This window comes from Hibiscus syriacus, unplaced genomic scaffold, assembly GCF_006381635.1.
Source record: "Hibiscus syriacus cultivar Baekdansim isolate YM2019G1 unplaced genomic scaffold, ASM638163v2 tig00111841_pilon, whole genome shotgun sequence".
NCBI classification, from domain to species: Eukaryota; Viridiplantae; Streptophyta; class Magnoliopsida; order Malvales; family Malvaceae; genus Hibiscus; species Hibiscus syriacus.
Window position 1 is genome coordinate 564,737 of NW_024063196.1, and position 23,112 is coordinate 587,848.

The 23,112-nt window shown below is 34.9% G+C and overlaps 1 protein-coding gene across 1 annotated transcript; it reads right to left on the bottom strand.

Moving 5' to 3' along the window:
- Positions 1-508: 508 nt before the first annotated feature.
- On the bottom strand, positions 509-4,504 carry LOC120172005 (translation factor GUF1 homolog, mitochondrial-like). The gene is made up of 12 exons (XM_039179590.1): positions 4,157-4,504; positions 3,170-3,905; positions 2,936-3,092; positions 2,746-2,800; positions 2,587-2,654; positions 2,384-2,485; positions 2,231-2,302; positions 1,737-1,850; positions 1,231-1,371; positions 1,095-1,154; positions 807-999; positions 509-620 (listed from the first exon to the last, which is right to left on the bottom strand). The coding sequence occupies exons 1-11, from the start codon at positions 4,457-4,459 to the stop codon at positions 834-836; spliced, it is 1,974 nt and encodes a 657-aa protein (XP_039035521.1). The 5' UTR covers positions 4,460-4,504; the 3' UTR covers positions 509-620; positions 807-833.
- Between the last annotated feature and the right edge of the window lie 18,608 nt (positions 4,505-23,112).

Here is a 23,112-nt window from a genome sequence, read left to right on the forward strand (position 1 = left end):
TCAAATTCGGTCGCCGAAAAACTCTTAGTATTTGAGAATTCATTACCAAATAATTAAAAGTCTTTAGAACAAATACTACTTGTAAGCACCCTAAATTAATAAAATAAATAAAAAAGTTCAAACTATTTGATTTTGTTTTAAGTGCTTAAATTTTTTATTAATTTAAGAAGATTAAAGATAACAATCATTTGACAATGAAATATTAAACACTCTTCTAATCTCAGGTGCTCGAAACTAAAACTTCTAAGAGTAACAATCATTCTTCTAATAACTTATATAGTTTGATTCATACATATGCTTAGAAAAAATTTAAGTTGAAATAGATTTCCAATATTTCATTTTATCAGCATTTTAAAGTCGATTTATTACGTTTGTTAAAAAATTATTGGAACAATAAATGTACGATATGTGACATGTTTTTAAATAATTAACAATTTACATTTAAAATAAAAAAAATATTTTAATTAAAAAACCCGTCTTCTCAACCAACCCTCTCTTTAAACTAGCCCCAACAGTCGCAGAAGCTTGTTGATATTCCTTTAAAACCCCTCAACTATCGTCATCTTCAGTTATACATGCATGCGCAACAAATTCTGAGCCATGAATCCCATATCGGTTGTCTAGACACGAGATTGAAAGGAAAATTCACTTTGATCAATATGTATGACAAATCATTTATTGTAGTAGACTCTGAAAAGTGCAGAAAGAAAGAGCTTTGCTGCCATTGGCACAAGAGAATACATGCACGAAAAAGTTTGGACTGAACTTAACCATTAACTAAACACACATTGGAATTTGGAACTTACCACCATCATCGCTGATGTAGTCCTACACTATGAAACCTTCAGCAGTTGATGAAAAGCTTCTTGAGGTATGTCAATGTAACCAACTCGCTTCATTCGCTTCTTTCCTTCCTTTTGCTTCTCTAGAAGCTTCCTCTTCCGTGTAATATCCCCACCATAACACTTTGCAAGGACATTCTTTCTCATTGCCGAGATTCTGAATCCAGAATATAAAGGCTTAGCTAACCAATGAATACTAAACGGGTAGTTAACTTTTAAGTAACCTTGAGGAATAAAAGACACATTACTTACGTCTCCCTTGCAATAACCTTTGATCCAATTGCAGCTTGTATGGTTATCTCAAACATTTGCCTGATTAGAATTGGACCATCTGTATTAACTATAATTTAATTCATACAAAGCTCATATTGACTTTAAACCAACAGACCTGTCGATGAATTTCTTAAGCTTGTCCACCAGTTCACGACCAACTCGTTGTGCCTTCAAATTGTGAACGATTGTAGCCATGGAATCAACTGGCTGTCCATTTAAGAGGATATCAAGTTTCACCAAATCAGATTGTTGGTATCTGTAAACAAAACCAATAACGTGTCAATAATAGGAATAAGAGGCTCCAATTTTTGGATGCAAAGGAAAACAACTTCAGTGAAGGTTTCATGACATCAAATGTCCTTCGACGTTGTATGTCACAGAAAATTAGGGCAGATCAAGTAGCATTATTCATTGGTAGCAATCCCAGGGAATGAGGAAATTTATCTAACTGAAACCAGTTGTCTTAATTTGTTTCACCACTTGCTCCCCAATTCATTATTATAGAACATTAAACAGCATATTGCAGCCTTTTACAGCACCAGCCCCTATGATGTTGGGCCCTGTCCTCATGCATGAGTGTACTCGTGTATGTGAGTGAGTAAGAGAGAGAGAGAAGCCTACTCTGAATCCTCATAATCGAAGGAAGCACATCCAGATGTTATACTCTTCAGCTCATTGTAAAAGTCAACAACAATTTCCCTCAAAGGTAGCCGATACTTCATAAAAACCCGTTGGCTGCATAAAAAGAATGACTGGGCATAAGTACAAAAACATTAAAACAGTTATTTTTTGTATATAAAAAATACAATTTTTCTAATAAGCAAAAAGGTCCAAGTGGATGTCAGAGTAACAATATATGAATTAATCTAACTTGCTAAATTGATGGAAGATAGAGAACAAAAACAAATGAAGGTTTCATTGGTTGAAAGCACATCTACTGCTAAAAAGAACCTAAATTTACACATCAGATACTTTAGTATTTCTTTTACTCAACTACGAGACAAGGCAACAGATTGTTCTACATCAGGACAAGAGATATAGAAACTATTTCACTGAATATTACCATTGATGAGTCAAAAATTACAGGTTAAAGAGACCATAATGGTATAAATCACCTGTCTATAAATGAGTACTCCAGCTGCTGGCCTCTCCGCTCTGAGCAGACGGTAATTACAGGCCCCACATACCTACAAGTAAGCAAAAAGTTCTAAAGAATGAAACCTTTGAATGCTGTAGAAAATAGATAGCAAAGGGTTATGGGAGCTTACTCACTAGGAATAATAATAGTTGCTATTACAGTAGGTTCCCAACAAGCTGTAACTCGTTTCTTGGGATTTGAGGGCAATGCAGCAGGATTCTGAACTACTTTACTACATAAGATCAAGATATATAAAACATGTCAAAAGAAACTTTGCAAAGCTTACATTTCTCCAAATAAAGAGTGATCATAAAAGATCATTGTTACATGTACCTTCCATCAGAATACTCAAAAATATATGGAACAGTTGGAACAGTGGAAATGACATGAGCTCCATGCTCCTACATCCGTGATAAAAACTGTTATGACTTGTAAAAAAAGAAAGAAAATTGGGTAAATGGACAAAATGGAAAAAATGGAAAAATCAATCACCTGTTCAAGTCTTTGATGAAAAACATCCATGTGAAGCAAACCCAAGAATCCACACCTGCAGAAGGAATACAGGACACACTAGAGATCAGATTATCCCATTATAACAACGCAAGTGCCCATAATAAAAAAGAAGAAAACTACTACACTATTGGTACTTTGAGATTAAGTCATAAAACATAAGAAAACACACCTAAAACCTAGTCCAAGTGCAGTGCTACTCTCCTTAGTAATAGAGACACTGGCATCATTGCATGTTAACCTCTCTATAGCATGGTTGAGTGCCTCGAAGTCAGATCCATCTGCAGGGTAGAGACCAGAAAACACCATATGTTTTGCGGGTTTGAAACCTGCAATTTAGAAGCATAGCAAATAAAAGAAGGGTGTAAAAAGATCCTAAAAAGATTAAATAAAGCCTCATGTATACCAGGAAGGGGTTCTACAGTAGTCCGAGTGTGATATAGTGTATCCCCAATACGTGCCTCTTTTGTGGAACGCATGCCAGTCACCACATATCCAACTTGTCCACTTAGAATAACTCCAGTGGGAGTAAGCTCAGGATGCATGATCCCAACATCCAAAATTTCATAAGCTTGACCGGTCGCTGCAGATGAAATCTTATCACCTTTACACAATGCACCATCAACAATGGCAACATGGCAAATTACACCTTTATACTCATCGTAATAGGAATCCAACAGAAGCATACGCAAAGGTGAACCGCTGCTTCCAGGAGGGTGAGGAATCCTCTCTATGACTGCTGGAAGGACATGCTCGAGTCCCTGCCCTGTCTTAGCAGACGTTAAAAGGGCATCGCTAGGCTCAAGATCAAACATCGATTTCAACTGAGCTTTGACACGATCAGGGTCGGCAGTTGGCTGGTCAATCTTGTTTATGACAGGTATTATAGTTAAGTTAGATTCAAAAGCAAGATAAAAGTTTGCAACAGTTTGCGCTTGAACACCTTGGGCAGCATCAACAACCAAAAGAGCACCTTGGCAAGCTGCCAGAGATCTAGACACCTCATAACTGAAGTCTACATGACCCGGTGTGTCGATCAGATTTAGCAAAAATGTGGAAGGCTCATCGCATCCATGGGACTTGTGTTTGTGGAACATAGTCGCTGTTTGAGCTTTAACAGTTATTCCCCTCTCCCTCTCTACCTAATAACATCAAAAACATCATGATGTATGCACTTTTTAACCAAATCTAAACTCAACATCAATAAATGTTTTCTCTCGTTTTAAACCAAATTTAACGTTTACAGGAAAACATAACAAATACCCAATTCTAGTTTCTCTTTAAACCAACTACTGCAATGTCAATACCTTGCTTTTTCATCAATTCGTAAGATACATTACCAATGCAGGCTTTAATCCAAACAAAAAATCCACGAATTTACAAGGAACATTACCTGCAACTTGTCAAGGTACTGAGGCTGACCATGGCCTCTCTTAATTGTCCCAGTAAGCTCCAAAAGCCTATCAGCTAAAGTAGACTTTCCATGATCAACATGGGCAATAATTGAAAAGTTTCTTATTTTTTCAACGGGGTATCGACTCAAATCTATCGGAGCAGATTCATTGCTGTTTTGAAGAGAATGGGAGCAGTATCTTTGACATAATCCAAAAGCATCGAATGGGTTGTTGATTAAAGATAACGAAGATAAGTACTTTCGGGTTTTAAGGGTTTTTGAAGCTCTGAATAAGGAACCCATTTCAGGGTTTTAGGGAGCCTTTTGAGAAGAAGAGAGTCAAGGCTGCGCTGCAACATTATGAAGAAAAACTCGATTCACTGTACTAAAACTCCGTCGTTTTATGTTTCTTATTTTAGTCCAAATACCAATTTAGCCTTGCTTCTTCTTTTTTTTTTTTTTACTTAAACAAAAAAAATCCCTAAACTTTGTCATTTTTGCTTTAAATCTAATTATTTTCTGTTAAAAATAAGAGTAAATTATATAAATAGTCTCTCGACTATAAAACTCTAAAAATATTCTCATCCATCGTAAAATTACGTTAATCATCGTAAAAAATGTTACAAAGGGTTAATGGATTTTTAGATTTTTCGTTTATGCTTTTCGACGACAATAGCCATCCATAGGTTACGCGGTCGCCACAGTTGTGTTCCTCGTCGTACTTCAAACAAAACTCGAACGATGATGACCGTTCACCGTCGGAAGTGGAGAGATTGGAGGGAGATGGACGATGAGGGGAAGGGGTTCAAATTTTTTTTCTTTTAAAAAATAATTTTATTAAAAAATTACAAATATAATGGTAGGTATCTAAAAGTGTAACGTAGAAAATATTAAGTACCTACTTTTAACAAAAAAAATCTTTAAGCACCAAATCGTATTTCGATGTATAATTTAGGCACTTATTTTTGTATTAAGTCATTACAAAATGATCATTTAATTATTCATGTGTTCCAAACTTTCCCTTTTCTGTTAAAAAATTGAGAACAACTTAAGCTGGACGTTAACATGTTGACTGTGATATGAAAAAATGTGATCCCAAAATCTCAAACGACTATCATATCTCAGTCTACAGGTTAACATCCAACTTAGATTGTCATCAATTTTTAACTAAAATGATGAGTTTAGAACATATGAATAGTCGGGTGACCATTTCGTAACTTTTAATAGTCGACGGACTCAATAAAACAATGTCCTAAGTTAGAGGACCATTTTATAACTTTTAATAGTCGGTGTGCTCAATAAGCAATGACATATAATCAGGGATCATTTTGAGTACTTTACTCTAAAAATAAAATCTTAAACTATTATAATAACCATTTGTGTATATATATATATTACTTTTTGTCAAAATAAGTATCTAAACTATGTATTTTTTCTTTAAATACCTAAATTGTTTTTTATCAAAACAAATATATAGTTTTATATGATATGTAATCATTATTTAGTTGAAGAAAAAAAAAGCAATTAAAAAATGACAGAATTCTAAGTGATTATATAATAAAAGATTTATTTTGACAAAAAATAATTTAAAGACCTAAAATAAAGTACATAGTTTAGAGGGAAAAAACTAGTTTAATTTTTTTTAATTCAAAATGAGCTCTTATGAAAAACATTCCTCTGCCTCAATTGGTGCCTCTCCAATCTTAAGTTGATATGTGGATTAGAATTTGATCTGAAAAAAGGAATTTTTAGTTAATTCTAAAGATTTGATGTAAGCGATCCGAGTTTATCTATAGGTGTTGATGTCTCTCAGCATCTTTTCTTGACTTAATATTTTAAAATTTCAATTTAATTGATATGAGATTATTAACCCATAACTTTACATAATCATAATAGTATTGCTAGAGTTCTTAAACTAGCATGGAATGTGTGCATCTATATGGGTACGGCAAAGGAGGAATTTAAGAAAACAGTGAGGTGTTCAAGACCATTTAAGCAATTTAATCAAATATGTGTTATGTGGATATATTAGCTAGTTTTCATTTGATATAATTTATAGATTTTGTTGTTTGTACACACTTTTGGTACGGTGTCTATCACCTCTTTGGTTCATATGATTACATACTTTTTATTAATCTAGAAATCAAAGTGGTAGTATATATTTTAAGGGTAAACTATATAAATTGTCACTTTTGTTTGAGTTTTATAAACTTCTCGTCATTGAATTCAAAAATCATAAGATTTGGTCACTTTCGTTTTGTTTTAATTAAGATGTGGTAACTGAAGGTTAACGATCATTAAACCTTTAACGGTTTGTTGATGTGACTCGATAAATATATAAAATTAAAATTACATCATTTCCACGTAGATAATATGTGGATTTAGTTTTGGTCATTTTCTTTTCATATTTGAACACTTTTGGTCACTTATGTTATTGTTTTACTAAGTTTTGGTCACTTATGTTATCAATTTATTAAGTTTTGATCACTTGAACTTGAATGTCTTTATTTTGATGACGTGACATGTTAGTAAAATGGTTTAATTTTTATTTTAACCCTAAACTTTTGGATGTGACTAGTTTGGTCATACCAATATTAAGTGAACGTCAGTTTGATCTTTGTAAATGCCCTGGTCCCATAGAGGTCGATCATGTAACATGATTCATGTTTGGATGCGACGAACGTTCTCGATGATCTTTCACATCATAGAGATTTTCTTGGTCAACAATGCATCGAAGATGGAAACTTGGTATTATGTCATCAAAAGCGCCGCCATTGAAGAAGATCTAGTTTTCTCAACTCGAGGCGGTGGCGTCGTGGTGGTTGTAACACCTCGAATCTCAGGTTAGTAGTTCGGTTCAACACGAGAGCCAAAGTTGAGCATAAAGGACCTTATAAAATAGCTAAATCAGTTTTATGTTAGTGGGCTTGTGTTGGGCCCAAAAGTTTAGGTGATAGGTGATTAGTGTTTTATATAAGAGAAAGTGGAGGGGCTAATAGTGCAATTTTTCCCTTATTGTTTTAAAACTGAAAACCCTTTTTGATATCATGTTTACTTGAACCACCCCGCCATTTTCTCACCAAACACTCATATCTTCTTCTTCTTCATTTTCTCTTTTCTTCTTCATTTTTTTAGTGTAAAGCTTTAAGGATTCAAGCTTAGTTTGTTGTAGCCAAGGTAAGAATGTTTCTCTCCACCATTCAAGCTTTGTTTTAAGCTCTATTTTGTAAGTTTTAGAATTTGTTTTCAAAATGGGTTTTTCTTAAAGGTAGGGTGAATTCTAGTTGATTCAAGAGATGTTTTAGCAGCCAATGCAATAAGGTAACACACTTATACCTTTCTCATTCCAAGTGTAGATCATGGAAAGTTAAGATGTGTTAGAAAGTTAAGTTTAAAGCGTGTTTAGCAATTTCCATGGTAGATTGTTCATTTGATGTTATAAGCATGGTATAAACCTTATTTACACTCTTTGTATTCACATAAAACTTTAAGCATGTTTGGGGACCTCACTAAGGTCTTTGGGATTGAGAAATAGAGTTTTTAGTACTTGTTTTATGACTTCTGCATGTAGTGTAATACCCCAAATGTAACACCCCCAACCCATACCCGACCCGGATATGAGTCAGAGATACTACATTGATTTTAAAACACAACTCTTAATAAATAATAGTAAAATATTGGGACTTGTATTAAGAAAATACAATAATATACATACTGTAATATAAGTTTACAAAAATATTCAGAGCATACACAACTTAACTCTTTAATTACATGCCAACTGCTATTTACATAATAAAATAACCTACTGATAAGTTGCTTCTGATCTGATGGTTGCAGGAGTAATACTGTCAAGCGGCTTCACCTGTCTCTTCTATTTTCCTCGGATCCTACGTGTGAAACACTCACACGCTAAGTCATCGACTTAGTGAGGCAACAATAATAAGGCAATGTATTGTAATGAATATGTCAGGATCATATGAGATGAGATGCAAACATGTAACTAATCAATGTAGTATACTTTAACAATATCCATACCTGTAAGCGTATGACTGTAACATTCATTATTCAGTATTAATAAGTTTATTGGCCCATGATAGCATATTGAGAACCTAAGGTATTTGAGTAATGTGAGGTTGTGCACTATGCTGTCACCACAGCTCGTATAAATGCACCGAAGTGCCCGTAGAATTGCACCGAAGTGCCCGTAGAATTGCACCGAAGTGCCCGTAGAATTTTGTCCATAAGGACCACGTAGAATCCTTTAAGAATCATATACATATACTATGGATCAAGTATGTGTCTTTCAAGACTTCACACAGGTTCCAAAGGATATACATATGTCCTAAAGAACCGAGTATACCCTCTACCCTTGGCATGCCAACTATACCTATAGTTCTCATCTACATAACATGGGCTTATACATTTCCCGTAGTTCATATCGCGTAGACATAGTATTTCCATACCTTTAACACATAGGCATATCATTTACATACTTTTATCACATAGTGCATAGAACTTTTCTGCATATTCATGTCATGTAATACATATAAGATGAATTCATGTCATGTAATACATTTAATACAACTTCATGTCATGTATCATAATATGGAAGGTAATCATGTGTCAAAATATGGAATCTAGACTTATCACAAGTCTAGAACTGAATATACTACTATATTCATGCTATGCATATGCACTCACCTATACTTCTTTGCCTTTTCCTCGATCGATCCTACTTGTAGATTGTTCCCGAACTCGAGTAGGCTCGGTATCTACATAAACATAATTTTTAAGATGATCATCAGACGTCTGTGTCTTGAAATTAAGCTTTAATAGCTTACTAATTAAAAGAATTAATAGCTTAGTCTTGTTTTCTTTTCTTTCTTTCTTCTTTTTCTCATGGGGGAATCGGTTCCCCCCCTGGGGTATCGATTCCCCTCAAGCAATCTGGAATTCATATACGATGAGGGGGTATCGGTTCCCCCCCTGGGGGTACCGATTCCCCTCTAGCATTCTGGAAATCATATTCGTTGAAGGGGTATCGGTTCCCCCTTGAATGGGTACCGATTCCCCTAACCCAGAAATCCTATTTTTAGCCCGAAAATCATCTAATTTCAACTCAAACATACATATTTCAATCCCTTTACTACTCTTAGCTCTCATACACTTACTTAAACTAATTATTATCCATTAAATACCTCTAAAACTTAGAAATCTAATTCTCCATGTAGCATTTAAGAATCCAACTCAAATTCCAATATGTTCTAATTTGAATTCTAACCCCTCATACTTCTTAATTAGCTTATTGACAAGTCAAAATTCTGATTCAAACATCAAAACCTCATCCATATCAAAATCTCATCTAAAAACTCATTTTCCAAATCTATCTCTAGAACACTAATCTTGTTGTTTTAATGTCATATAAGCTTTCCTTTAGCTTATAACATCCAAGCTTTCATTTCCAATCATAAAACATCAAAGAAATTATCAAGTTCAGATTCTTACCTTAAATGCAAGCCCAACGTTGAGAGAAGGAAGAGAAGAAAATGAGGAAGAAGGGAGAAGAAATGGGAGGTTCTGGAATACACGTGTTCTCATATACCCCATAGCATTTTATTTAATTAAAATTCCCCTTGCAAATGACCATTTGGTCCTCACCTTAATCTCATATTTACCAACCTTTATTTTTAAACTATATAATTGTTCTACTTTAATCACCAAATGTTGAAACTTTGCAAATTAATCACTAACCCGGCATGGAGGATGTTACAAATCTCTCCCCCTTAAGAAAATTCGTCCTCGAATTTTCATTGCACGAACAAATGAGGGTATTGATGTCGCATATCCTCTTCACGCTCCCACGTTGCTTCTTCTACTCTGTGATTCCTCCACAACACTTTGACCAAAGGAATGGTCTTGTTCCTCAATTGCTTAACTTCATGGGCTAAATTTGAATCGGTTCTTCCTCATAAGTCAAGTCAGGACGAACCTCAATCTCTTCTGGTGTCACGATATGAGAAGGGTCAGATCTATATCTTCGAAGCATTGAAACGTGAAAAACATCATGTATCTTTTCCATCTCAGGGGGGTAAAACTAGCTGATATGCTACAGGTCCTACTCTCTTTACAATCTCATATGGTCCAATAAACCGAGGACTCAATTTTCCTTTCCGACCAAATCTCAACACCTTCTTCCATGGAGACACTTTTAAAAACACCTTATCTCCAACTTGAAATTCAATTTCTTTCCTTTTAAGATCAGAATAGGACTTTTGCCGATCAGAGGCCACTTTGAGGTTATGCTGAATTTCTCGAACTTTCTGTTCTACATCTTGAATTAAATCCGGACCAAGAACACTTCGGTCTTTGAGTTCATACCAATTTAATGGAGTACGACATTTTCTTCCATATAATGCTTCATAGGGAGCCATCTTGATACTCGAATGATAACTATTGTTGTAAGCGAACTCTGCCAGCGGTAAATACTTTTCCCATGATCCTTTAAATTCCATTACGCACGCTCTCAACATGTCTTCCAATATCTGAATAGTTCTCTCTGATTGCCCATCAGTCTGAGGATGAAAAGCCGTACTAAAGTTTAAACGAGTCCCCAACGCTCCATGCAAAGATTTCCAGAATCTAGAAGTGAATCGAGGGTCCCGATCAGAGACTATGGAAACAGGTACTCCATGCAATCTAATAACTTCTCTAATATACAGCTCTGCATACTTTTCCATAGAGAAATCCGTTCTAACATTTAGACACAAATTCTGTGATGCTTCGCTTCATCCCTGACCACCAAAATCGATCCTTCAAATCCATATACATCTTGGTTCCACCCGGGTGCATCGTTAACGGACTGCAATGAGCCTCTGTTAATATTTCTTTCTTCAAGTCTTCATTGTCAGGTATTACAATTCTTCCTTTACAATATATATTTCCATCTGACTTAATCTCAAAGTCTTTAATCTCTTGATTCTTTACTTGCTCAATTCTTTTCAAACACATTTCATCTTTACCTTGCAATTCTCCTATTCGTTCCAACCATGCTGGTTTAAGGGTTAATTCTGCACAAAGACCACCGTCTCCCGTTAAAGATAATCTTGCATCCATAGCTCGTAAAGCTGCAAACGTCTTTCTACTCAGAGCATCTGCGACCACATTAGCCTTTCCGGGATGATAGTCAATTATCACATCGTAGTCCTTTAAGAACTCTACCCATCTACGTTGCCTCAAATTCAATTCTTTTTGAGTCATCAGGTACTTCAGGCTCTTATGATCCGTATATAAGTAACAACGTTCCCCATAAAGATAATGACGCCAAATCCTGAGAGCGAATACTACCGCAGCCATTTCTAAATCATGTGTGGGGTAATTCCTTTCATGTGTTTTCAACTGTCTCGATGCGTACGCTACCACTTTTCCTTCTTGCATTAGTACACACCCCAACCCGTTATGGGATGCGTCACTGTATACTACAAAATTCTTGCCAGATTCCGGTTGAACCAATATCGGAGTTTCCGTCAGAATTCTCTTTAAAGCTTCGAAACTTTCTTGACATTCGGAAGTCCAAACAAATGGTACGTTCTTTCTCATTAGCTTTGTTAGAGGCAGCACAATCATCGAAAATTCTTAACGAATCTTCGATAGTAACCGGCAAGTCCCAGAAAACTCCGAACTTCAGACACATTCTTAGGAACTTCCCAATCCATTATAGCTTTAACTTTCTGAGGGTCTACTCTAATCCCAACTGCCGAGATCACATGCCCCAGGAAAATTACTTCCCTTAACCAGAACTCACATTTGGACAATTTGGCATACAACTTTTTATCTTTTAAAATTTGCAAGACGATCCTCAGATGTGTGCTATGCTCTTCATGGGATTTCGAGTACACCAGTATGTCATCAATAAAGACAACAACAAACTGGTCCAAGTAGGGCTGAAAAATTCTGTTCATAAGATCCATGAAAGCAGCAGGTGCATTCGTTACTCCGAATGGCATTACTATGAATTCATAATGACCATATCTCGTTCTGAAAGCTGTCTTCGGAGTATCTTTCTCCTGGATCTTCAATTGATGATAACCCGAACGTAGATCGATCTTTGAAAATACCGAAGCTCCTTTTAGTTGATCAAACAAATCATCAATGCGCGGAAGGGGATACTTGTTCTTGATGGTCACCTTATTGAGCTGTCGATAGTCAATGCAAAGACGCATTGATCCATCCTTCTTTTAACAAATAACACCGGAGCTCCCCAAGGCGATACACTTGGTTGGATAAATCCCTTCTCTAGCAATTCTGTAATTGATGCTTTAACTCTTGCAATTCTTTCGGAGCCATTCGATAAGGTGCCATTGCAATCGGAGCTGTTCCCGGCATTATTCTATTTGGAATTCTACCTCTCTATCCGGAGGTAATCCTGGCAATTCAGCAGGAAAAACATCAGGGAACTCTCGAACTATTGGAATTTCCTCTAACTTTTTCTCTGAGCTCTTGAATCAATCACATTTGCCAGAAAACCCTGACATCCTTGTAGCAATAATTTCTTGGCAGACATCATTGATATTACATTTGCTAACGGATTAAACTTTTCACTGTTCACACTTATCTCTATTCCGTCTGGACTTTTCAGAGTTACCTTTTTCAATCTGCAACTAACATCTCCATAATACCGAAACAACCAATCCATTCCCAGAATCACTTCAACTCGTCAAAGGGTAATTCCATCAGATTAGCAGGGAATTCAATTCCCTGAATCTTTATGGGACACCCCTTACAAACTTTATTCACCCGGGCACTCTGGCCTAACGGAGTTGTTACTATATTCTCATTACTCGTAGCTTCTAAGGGAATCCCCAACTCCTTTACTAACTTACTTGTAATATAAGAATAATTAGAACCCGGATCAATCAGTACCAATACCAATTTATCATACAACTGAAAAGTACCTGCTATAATATCAGGGTCATCACGGTCTTCACTTGTCTTTAGGTTGTATACTCGAGCAGTGGATCGAACTTCAGGTTGAGCAGAGAATTCAGACGGGTTCCTTCCTCTGCCTCTTCCTCGGCCTCTTTGTGAAAAAGAACCAGCTCTTCCAGATGGTGCCGGCTCCCCAACCATCAAGGGACAGTCCCGGACAAAATGTCCAGCATCCCCGCATCGAAAACAAGTCCCAGCTGCCATACGACACTCCCCATAATGGTTTTTCCCGCAGTGCTCACAATGTTTCCTTTGACCCGGAGTAGATCTCCCAGCACCAGATTCTACTGACTGCGTCTGTCTAGGTCTTGCCTGACTTGCTCCCCTAGCAGACGATGCAACTGATTCTGATCTAGTTTGTGATCGAAATCCCGAGTCTCTTCCCCTTTTTGTTGGTGTTGAACCAGAATAAGTAGTCGTCCTCTTTGATGTCTGAACCCTTGAGTCCCCAAATCTTTCATTCTGAGCCCTTTCAAGAGCTTTTGCACGATTGATCACCTCCTGGAACGAGGACAAGTTTAATACTATCAACATTTCCTTAAGCCTAGGGCGCAAGCCCTCCACGAACCATTCGCAAGCATCTTTCTCAGTAGGCACAAGCTCGGCTGCAAACCTGCTCAGCTTATTAAACTCACATTCGTACTCATACACAGAGCGGCTCATCTGCTTCAAACTCATAAATTCCTGCTTCATTTGGCGGATAAACTGATCCCCAATGTACTTGCTTTTAAATTCTTCTAAAAACAAAGACCAAGTCAACTGGTCGGTTGACATCCTCATGGTGACATTCGTCCACCATATCCTCGCCTGACCCCTTAGTAAAGACACAGCTCCATCTAATTTCTCCACTTCGGAACAGTGGAGACCATCTAACATGATTTTCAAATCATTCAACCAAAGATCCGCTGACACCGGACCTTCATCAGCTTCTCCCTTAAACTCGGGAGCTCCTAAACTTCTCAATTCTTTTGCTACATTAATTCGTGGAGTTAGTGGAGCAGGAGGTTGAAGACGCGTCAGAATAGCGTCTAACGTTCTGAAGAACGTATCTTGATCTTGCACAGGCACTCCTTGAGATGCCTGTTCTTCACCTTGCCTGGCCAGGGCAGGTGAATTACTGCTTTCAGCATGTCTATCTTCTCCCGCTTCACTTCGGGAGCTATTATGTCCGGACATCTAATAAGAATATACACATTGTTCTATTAGCAAAACAGCATACTCATACTATACCAGATCAGAAGTTATCACCCTTTGTTGGCATGTATTCCATTTAAAGACTCCATAGACTCTGGTTTATGCCTAGAATCGGCTAAACCATGGCTCTGATACCATTAAATGTAACACCCCAACCCATACCCGACCCGGATATGAGTCAGAGATACTACATTGATTTTAAAACACAACTCTTAATAAATAATAGTAAAATATTGGGACTTGTATTAAGAAAATACAATAATATACATACTGTAATATAAGTTTACAAAAATATTCAGAGCATACACAACTTAACTCTTTAATTACATGCCAACTGCTATTTACATAATAAAATAACCTACTGATAAGTTGCTTCTGATCTGATGGTTGCAGGAGTAATACTGTCAAGCGGCTTCACCTGTCTCTTCTATTTTCCTCGGATCCTACGTGTGAAACACTCACACGCTAAGTCATCGACTTAGTGAGGCAACAATAATAAGGCAATGTATTGTAATGAATATGTCAGGATCATATGAGATGAGATGCAAACATGTAACTAATCAATGTAGTATACTTTAACAATATCCATACCTGTAAGCGTATGACTGTAACATTCATTATTCAGTATTAATAAGTTTATTGGCCCATGATAGCATATTGAGAACCTAAGGTATTTGAGTAATGTGAGGTTGTGCACTATGCTGTCACCACAGCTCGTATAAATGCACCGAAGTGCCCGTAGAATTGCACCGAAGTGCCCGTAGAATTGCACCGAAGTGCCCGTAGAATTTTGTCCATAAGGACCACGTAGAATCCTTTAAGAATCATATACATATACTATGGATCAAGTATGTGTCTTTCAAGACTTCATACAGGTTCCAAAGGATATACATATGTCCTAAAGAACCGAGTATACCCTCTACCCTTGGCATGCCAACTATACCTATAGTTCTCATCTACATAACATGGGCTTATACATTTCCCGTAGTTCATATCGCGTAGACATAGTATTTCCATACCTTTAACACATAGGCATATCATTTACATACTTTTATCACATAGTGCATAGAACTTTTCTGCATATTCATGTCATGTAATACATATAAGATGAATTCATGTCATGTGATACATTTAATACAACTTCATGTCATGTATCATAATATGGAAGGTAATCATGTGTCAAAATATGGAATCTAGACTTATCACAAGTCTAGAACTGAATATACTACTATATTCATGCTATGCATATGCACTCACCTATACTTCTTTGCCTTTTCCTCGATCGATCCTACTTGTAGATTGTTCCCGAACTCGAGTAGGCTCGGTATCTACATAAACATAATTTTTAAGATGATCATCAGACGTCTGTGAAATTAAGCTTTAATAGCTTACTAATTAAAAGAATTAATAGCTTAGTCTTGTTTTCTTTTCTTTCTTCTTCTTTTTCTCATGGGGGAATCGGTTCCCCCCCCTGGGGTATCGATTCCCCTCAAGCAATCTGGAATTCATATACGATGAGGGGGTATCGGTTCCCCCCTGGGGGTACCGATTCCCCTCTAGCATTCTGGAAATCATATTCGTTGAAGGGGTATCGGTTCCCCTTGAATGGGTACCGATTCCCCTAACCCAGAAATCCTATTTTTAGCCCGAAAATCATCTAATTTCAACTCAAACATACATATTTCAATCCCTTTACTACTCTTAGCTCTCATACACTTACTTAAACTAATTATTATCCATTAAATACCTCTAAAACTTAGAAATCTAATTCTCCATGTAGCATTTAAGAATCCAACTCAAATTCCAATATGTTCTAATTTGAATTCTAACCCCTCATACTTCTTAATTAGCTTATTGACAAGTCAAAATTCTGATTCAAACATCAAAACCTCATCCATATCAAAATCTCATCTAAAAACTCATTTTCCAAATCTATCTCTAGAACACTAATCTTGTTGTTTTAATGTCATATAAGCTTTCCTTTAGCTTATAACATCCAAGCTTTCATTTCCAATCATAAAACATCAAAGAAATTATCAAGTTCAGATTCTTACCTTAAATGCAAGCCCAACGTTGAGAGAAGGAAGAGAAGAAAATGAGGAAGAAGGGAGAAGAAATGGGAGGTTCTGGAATACACGTGTTCTCATATACCCCATAGCATTTTATTTAATTAAAAATTCCCCTTGCAAATGACCATTTGGTCCTCACCTTAATCTCATATTTACCAACCTTTATTTTTAAACTATATAATTGTTCTACTTTAATCACCAAATGTTGAAACTTTGCAAATTAATCACTAACCCGGCATGGAGGATGTTACACCAAAATTTTGGTTAGCGACTGAAATATAAATTTTGAAAGTTTGGTAGCCAAAGTAGAAAATTTGGAAATGTTTAGGGACATAAGTGGTAATTTTCCCAAAAACATTTTATTCCATAAATGGATAGTTTACTCTTGAGAGTTCAAATAAGATTCTTGATCTGGAAATTGTGGTAAAAACTAGAAAATGATAAAGTCCAGTAAAAATTTGGTAAATAGGATCGAATAGAAATTTAGGAAAGTTTGAAGGATGATAAATTAAGCTTAGAAATATTATTTCCACGTTTTAAAATGATGGAAAATAATATGGAGCATTGGATTTGAGAATTTATATCCATGTTCAATTTGGACCGTTGGATTTAAATGGCAATATTGCAATTTTTTTAAAGTTGCTTGGTAAAATTGGAAAAAGGGTAAAATATTTTGTTGATCTTTGACTTTGGAAAGATGATAAGGTTATGCGACTTGGTATTATTGTAAATATCAAGTTTCATTAATGGTAAAATGGACATTTCTCATTAAATGAATATTTTATTCATTTAAGCTTAAATAAAGGTTAAATTAACATGAAATTCATTAGAAATTTCATGAAAACTTAACCATTTTCATCCAACATTTCGTGCTCCACATGACAAGGTAAGAGAATTTTTATTTTTCATTTTTGAGCAATTTCCTTTGAATTTTGGATCATGTCGTGAAATAGAAAATTGTTCTATTCGAAAAACGCTATCATTATTGTAGAGATTTTATAAGGTTGAATCGAAGTTGATTTAATGCTTGAATCGAATCAAAATCGAGTAAAATCATGAAAACCCTAATCTTGAACATACAAAGCATTAGGTCTTGACTATAGAGGGTGAGAAAAATTATGGAAAAATTATGGAGGGGCTGGAAATGATGTAGGAAGTATTCTACAAGCCTTAGAAAATTTTAGGAACCATTTTGTAATTTTTGAAAAGTTAGGGGACCAAATCAACAATTTTTTAAAAGTTGTGGATTGTTGTGTAAGTGTTCAATAGTTTATCTACTATGGTGGAAATTAATGTTTAAGTGTTGAAATTGAAGTTAGGATGTGAAATTGGATTATTTTGGAAAGCTTGAAAAAGTTGAGGTTTAAATCACAAATGTGAAAAGGTTGGGAGCTTAAGTGAAAATATTTTGTGAAGTTGAGATAAAAAGAAACCTGAGTGGTCAATTAGATGTATTAAGATCAACATTTATGTTGTGACATGGAAATTTTATCGAATAAGCATTGGAAAAATTGTTAGGAATTTATTTTCCAAAGTATGCCTATGTTAGTAAGATTCTAACATTTGGTTTGAATTTGTATATGTTTTGTAATGATGTCCATTTAGATTGAGTGCTTGAAATCAAGATTAAGCAATCGCTAAGAAAAAGCTTAAGGATGGAATGTGAAATCCTAAGGGAAGTTTGCAAGCTAAGGACACCAGGTGAGTGCAAATTTAATTTGTACTTATGTTATCGAACAAACATTGGCTTGAAATGAGCCAGTGAAGGAGTTACCATGGTAAGAAGTGACTCCTAATTTTTATGTGTCTCATGGTGCATGCATATATGTGCATTCAGTGACCTAATAGAATTAGTGAACAAGTTGAAAATGCAAATTGGTGAAATCTCCTTAGAATTTATGTTTTGGACAATAAGTTTAGAAAATCTCCATAAATTCTAAAGAAACAATTAGAAGATTATTTTTATACCGTTGAATTACTATACCAGTCTAGTTTATTTTAGAACAAACGGAAACTGATTTCGAGGTGTATACAAAAAGATATGAATTTTTAACTGATGATAGGTCAGAAAACAGGGCGACGGATTCTGCTCAAAATAGATTATGTCGGTCAACTTTAAAAATTCACCATAAATTGTAAAAATTGAAATAGAAGGATTTCCTTATATGGATAGATTCATATTTGAGTCTAGTTTCCATTGGTATAAACTAAATAATTTTTAAAGGTGTATATTAATACATAATAATATTTCTTTAAAGGTAGTGCAAACTGTCAGGATATGAAATTATGACCAATTTTGGGATTTAACCAAATTAGAAGCAAATGATCAAGTTAAAGTTTAGTGAGGTTTATATTTTGACTTTTATATAATTTCAAAATGAGTTCAATGCATGTATAACATTATACATGGATGTTTTATACATCATTGGGTAGGAATTGTGACAAGTCTACCTTAAATATATTGTCATGATATTTATGGCATTTATCACATAATTGATATATTCTAAATATGTCAAAGGTAAATATAGAATGAATTGATCACTATTTATTACATATGATGTTATCAGGAATACATATGATGTTTATCATAAATTTTATTTCGGATATGAACTGCCCAAAGGTTAAATGGTGATGATATACTTTGTCATGGATGGATCAAATAAAAATAGACTATATGTCCAAGTATGTTAATGAGGGTCAGTGGTATTAATGGCATGCCATAGAGTCTAGTAGTTGCATATTAGGTAGCAATAGAGTGTCTAGCGAAGGCACATAGTGCAGACATCAGAATGTCTAGCGAAGACACACGGTACAAAATACTATGGTGTATAAGGTGGGAAAAGCCCGACCTCATAACTACGGTGCATTATTAGGTGAGCAAGGCTTGACCTCAGCACTACGGTGCAATATTTAACTCATATATCGGGGTCCACATATAGTTATATTTTGGGCTATGGTTTATTGGTTGATAAATGAAAAACATGCAAATAAGCTTGCAAGCTTATGGGATAAATGGAAAGTATATTGGTAAGAAATTTTATATCTAGTTTATATCATGTTAATATATAGTAACATGGTTGGAATACTGAAAAAATGATCATCATGCATTGAATATTATTATTTTTTTACATTTATGTGTTGCATTGCATTGAATATATTTCTATAATTGCCTCACTAAGTATATACTTAGTGTGTGATGATTTTTACACGTAGGAAAAGGAATAAAAGGAGTAAGAAGCTGAGCTTGACATCAATCACCAAGGAAATATTTACAGGTAACAATGATGACATCCTATTGCATTCTAAAAGTTCTAGATGGGATGTATACGAGAATGAAATGTCTGCAATTTCTTTATATAGTTAGTATTAAATATAATTAATAGTATGAACAAATATTATGATATTAAACTATGCTTAAAAAATTAATTTGGGTTTTAAATCAAACGTGTTAGACAATCTTATTTATTTTATGAAACAAAACAAAATTGTCTATCACCTCTTGAAACTGGTTTTGATTTGGTAACCACAAATATTATATTACAATTTTTCTTTGAATAATTATTCTATAATAATTGTTCAAGTTATGATACTAGTGATGTTTGAATGAAACAAAATTTTACTCGATTCAATTAAAGATATATTTTAAATTTCTAATGTGACATCTTAACTCGTATTGGTTTGTGTATACAGGTTATGGGTGTTACAAGTAGAGTATCGATACTTGTTCTTCGTTTTGGGCAGATTCGTGAGTTTCTGGGCAAGAGTATCGACACTCTTTCAAGAGTATCAAAACTTTGGGTTATAGTTTCGAAACTCTCAGAAAGTTTCGAAACTAGGCAGAACAGAATGTTTAAAAGTATCGGTACTTATATAAAGTATTGAAACTTTAGCAAGAGTATCGATACTCAAGGGATAATATTGGTACTTTCAGTTTGTTTTAAGTAGTAAAGGCAATTTTGAGTGTTTTAGACTCGAAGTACCCCCAAAACATTAGTAATTCTTCATATAAGACTACAAGTGAGAACGTTAATGTTAATTTCAAACGTAGAAACAAGTTAAAGTTAGGAGAAATAAAACTAGACTTGTTTGAATGCTCGGGAAAATGACCAAGACACCCGAGTTCTTTTAGAAAAGGTAGTAGAGTTGATAGTATAGATTCAGTCCGGATATCCTTAGTTAGGATTGAGGCCCTTCTAATTAACTATGTTTGTCGACGCCTTAACACTCTTTAGAAGAAATGGTGGGTTAGAAGGGGTATGGTTTCCGATGCAGAGATTTCATGGGGCCATATCCAGGGTAGACTAGAGCAGTGTGTGAGCTCTGAAATGCAGAACCCTTAATCGTACCATGATGTCTACCATAGCGTAGAGAGTGAGTATTCAAGAATACTCACTAAAGCAGTTTTAAAGCAGACTAGCTTGGGTGCAAGTGTAATATCCTGAAATCAGGGTTAGCGATAAAAATGAGAATTTTTAAAATTTAGGGATCAATTTAGGAAAAATTGAAAGTTCAAGAATTTTAATAGGGATATTTCATTATTGGATGAAAGGGTATATGAAAGGATTTTAAGGGCATGGTAATGTTAGCTTAAAAGATATTTTCTTTCTTTTATAAGAATGAAACACGTGGGTTTGGAGAGTTATCTGGAACTCTTCTTTCTTTTCTTTCTTCTTCCCGTGTGTTCATGCTTAAGCCTCAAAGGTGAGTTTTAATTTTGATGGTTAATTCTTGAATATTTGAGTTGTGTTTTATTCTTTGAGTGTTATATATGCTTAAGGAAAGCTTATATAAGCTTAAAACACCAAGACGAAAGAAATAGAAATGAATTTCTATTAAGAGTTAAGAAATGAACTTTTGTTATAAAAAGGTTTTTGAAGTTCCAAGAATGAATTTGACTTGTCAAAGGGTTTATTAAGAAGTTAGAGGTGATATATTTGAATTTAGAACACATGGAAAATTTAATGAAATTCTTTGATTCAAGAATTATGGTGGATTATGGGAGATGGTAAAGTGTTATAGTGATATAAGAAGGTTTATTATATATGTATAGATAAGTTTTAAGGTACAAGGAGGGATTAATAAGTAAAATTTGGGGTCAAAACAAGACATTTTCGTGCTCAAGATGTAATTTCTGGGCTGTGTGCATCAATGCACATTCAATGTGTACCGGTGCACTCTCAAATAAATAAACATCGAATGCCATTAGTGCATCGATGCATAAGGAGTGCATCGATGCACCCCCTTAAAAATGAAAACATCGAAGGTGATTGGTGTACCGATGCATGGGTAGTGCATCGATGCACATGTTAAGGGATGCATCGATGCATGGTATAATGTACCGATGCACTTCAATAGGAAATGAAATAAATCTTTCTTTCAGTCTAAGAAATTATAGATTATAGTATATCAATGGAATACTGATAGTATAAATATATGATTGTGTAGACATCGATCGAAAGCAAAGTTCGGATAGGTTTGCAGAGTAAGATACGCAAAGAAAACAAGAGCTTAAGAGTGTTCATTGAGACCAGGTGAGTACATGATAGTAAGTGTACGTTATGTTAAGGAATTAAGACTTGCAACGAGTCTAATTCTGATATTATATGATATAAGTACTAAAGCATAAAAATATAGTGATATGGTGTTAGATGTATGGTATATGAGTAAATGAATATGTCTAATTGTTGAATGTATCTTTATGTGTGAACTATGTAAATGCATGTATGTATGATAATAGGTCATATGATCATGAGATATATGATAAAATATATGTGAAAATAATATGACTCATATGTGTCTCTATTAGAAGGTTATATGATATGTTATGTATGTGAAATGAATGACATAAAATACATGTTAGTATAATAAGATAGATTAGATGTTATAATTGAATGAAGGGGTTGTATGATAACATGTATATGCGAACATGTGTTGTGAGATAAGAATCATGGCTATGAACTATGTGAAATGAATACAAAAAAGTGAAAGCTATGTGATAAGTGAATGTGAATTACATGGAAATATGTTATGTGAAAGTGAACTATGTGCCTACGTGAATATGTAAAAATATGAATAATAATGCTCATGTTATATAATAAGAGATCTATAGGTATAGTTGGCATGCCAAGAGTCGAGGGTCTACGTGGTCTTTCGGGACATAGTGGTCCTACGGAACCAATTCTACGCGCCCCTAGTGGGATTTATACGAGCTGTGGTGACAACATTGTACACAACCTCTATGTACTCACATACCTTAAGTTCTCAATAGTGGGCATGGGCTTTGAAAAGAAATATAATTTTATATAATGATATGTGTGTTTCTCGTGAAAAGGTATATGTGATATGTGATATGTGATATGTGATATGTATAAGTAATAAGTTAGGACCATATGATAGTAATGGTAACAAGGCAATGTGTAATGGTGATACGAGATGTTATATGGTTATGCATGGTATGATCATAATACTTACTCATGTATTGTTGTGTGTTGAAGTTATATTATATGTTTATGTTCAATATATGTTCATATAATGGAATGAAATTAATGACAAGGAAATAAGTAACGATAAACATGTTAGTGATGAGTTCAATAGGTGTATAAGTATAATGTGTATTACATAAGATGTTCATGCAATTGTTAGTTTACCTTATATATTTACATGTCTCACTAAGTCTATGACTTAGCGTGTAAGTGTCTTACACATAGG

What these genes read in the sequence shown, in the direction of transcription:
- LOC120172005 (XM_039179590.1), bottom strand. Translation starts at nt 4,459, where the DNA reads ATGGGTTCCTTATTCAGAGCTTCAAAAACCCTTAAAACCCGAAAGTAC. An exon ending in GCACTTGGACTAGGTTTTAG is followed by an intron (nt 2,801 to 2,935) that starts GTGTGTTTTCTT and finishes TTCCTTCTGCAG; the next exon opens with GTGTGGATTCTTGGGTTTGC. An exon ending in TTCATCAAAGACTTGAACAG is followed by an intron (nt 2,655 to 2,745) that starts GTGATTGATTTT and finishes TCACGGATGTAG; the next exon opens with GAGCATGGAGCTCATGTCAT.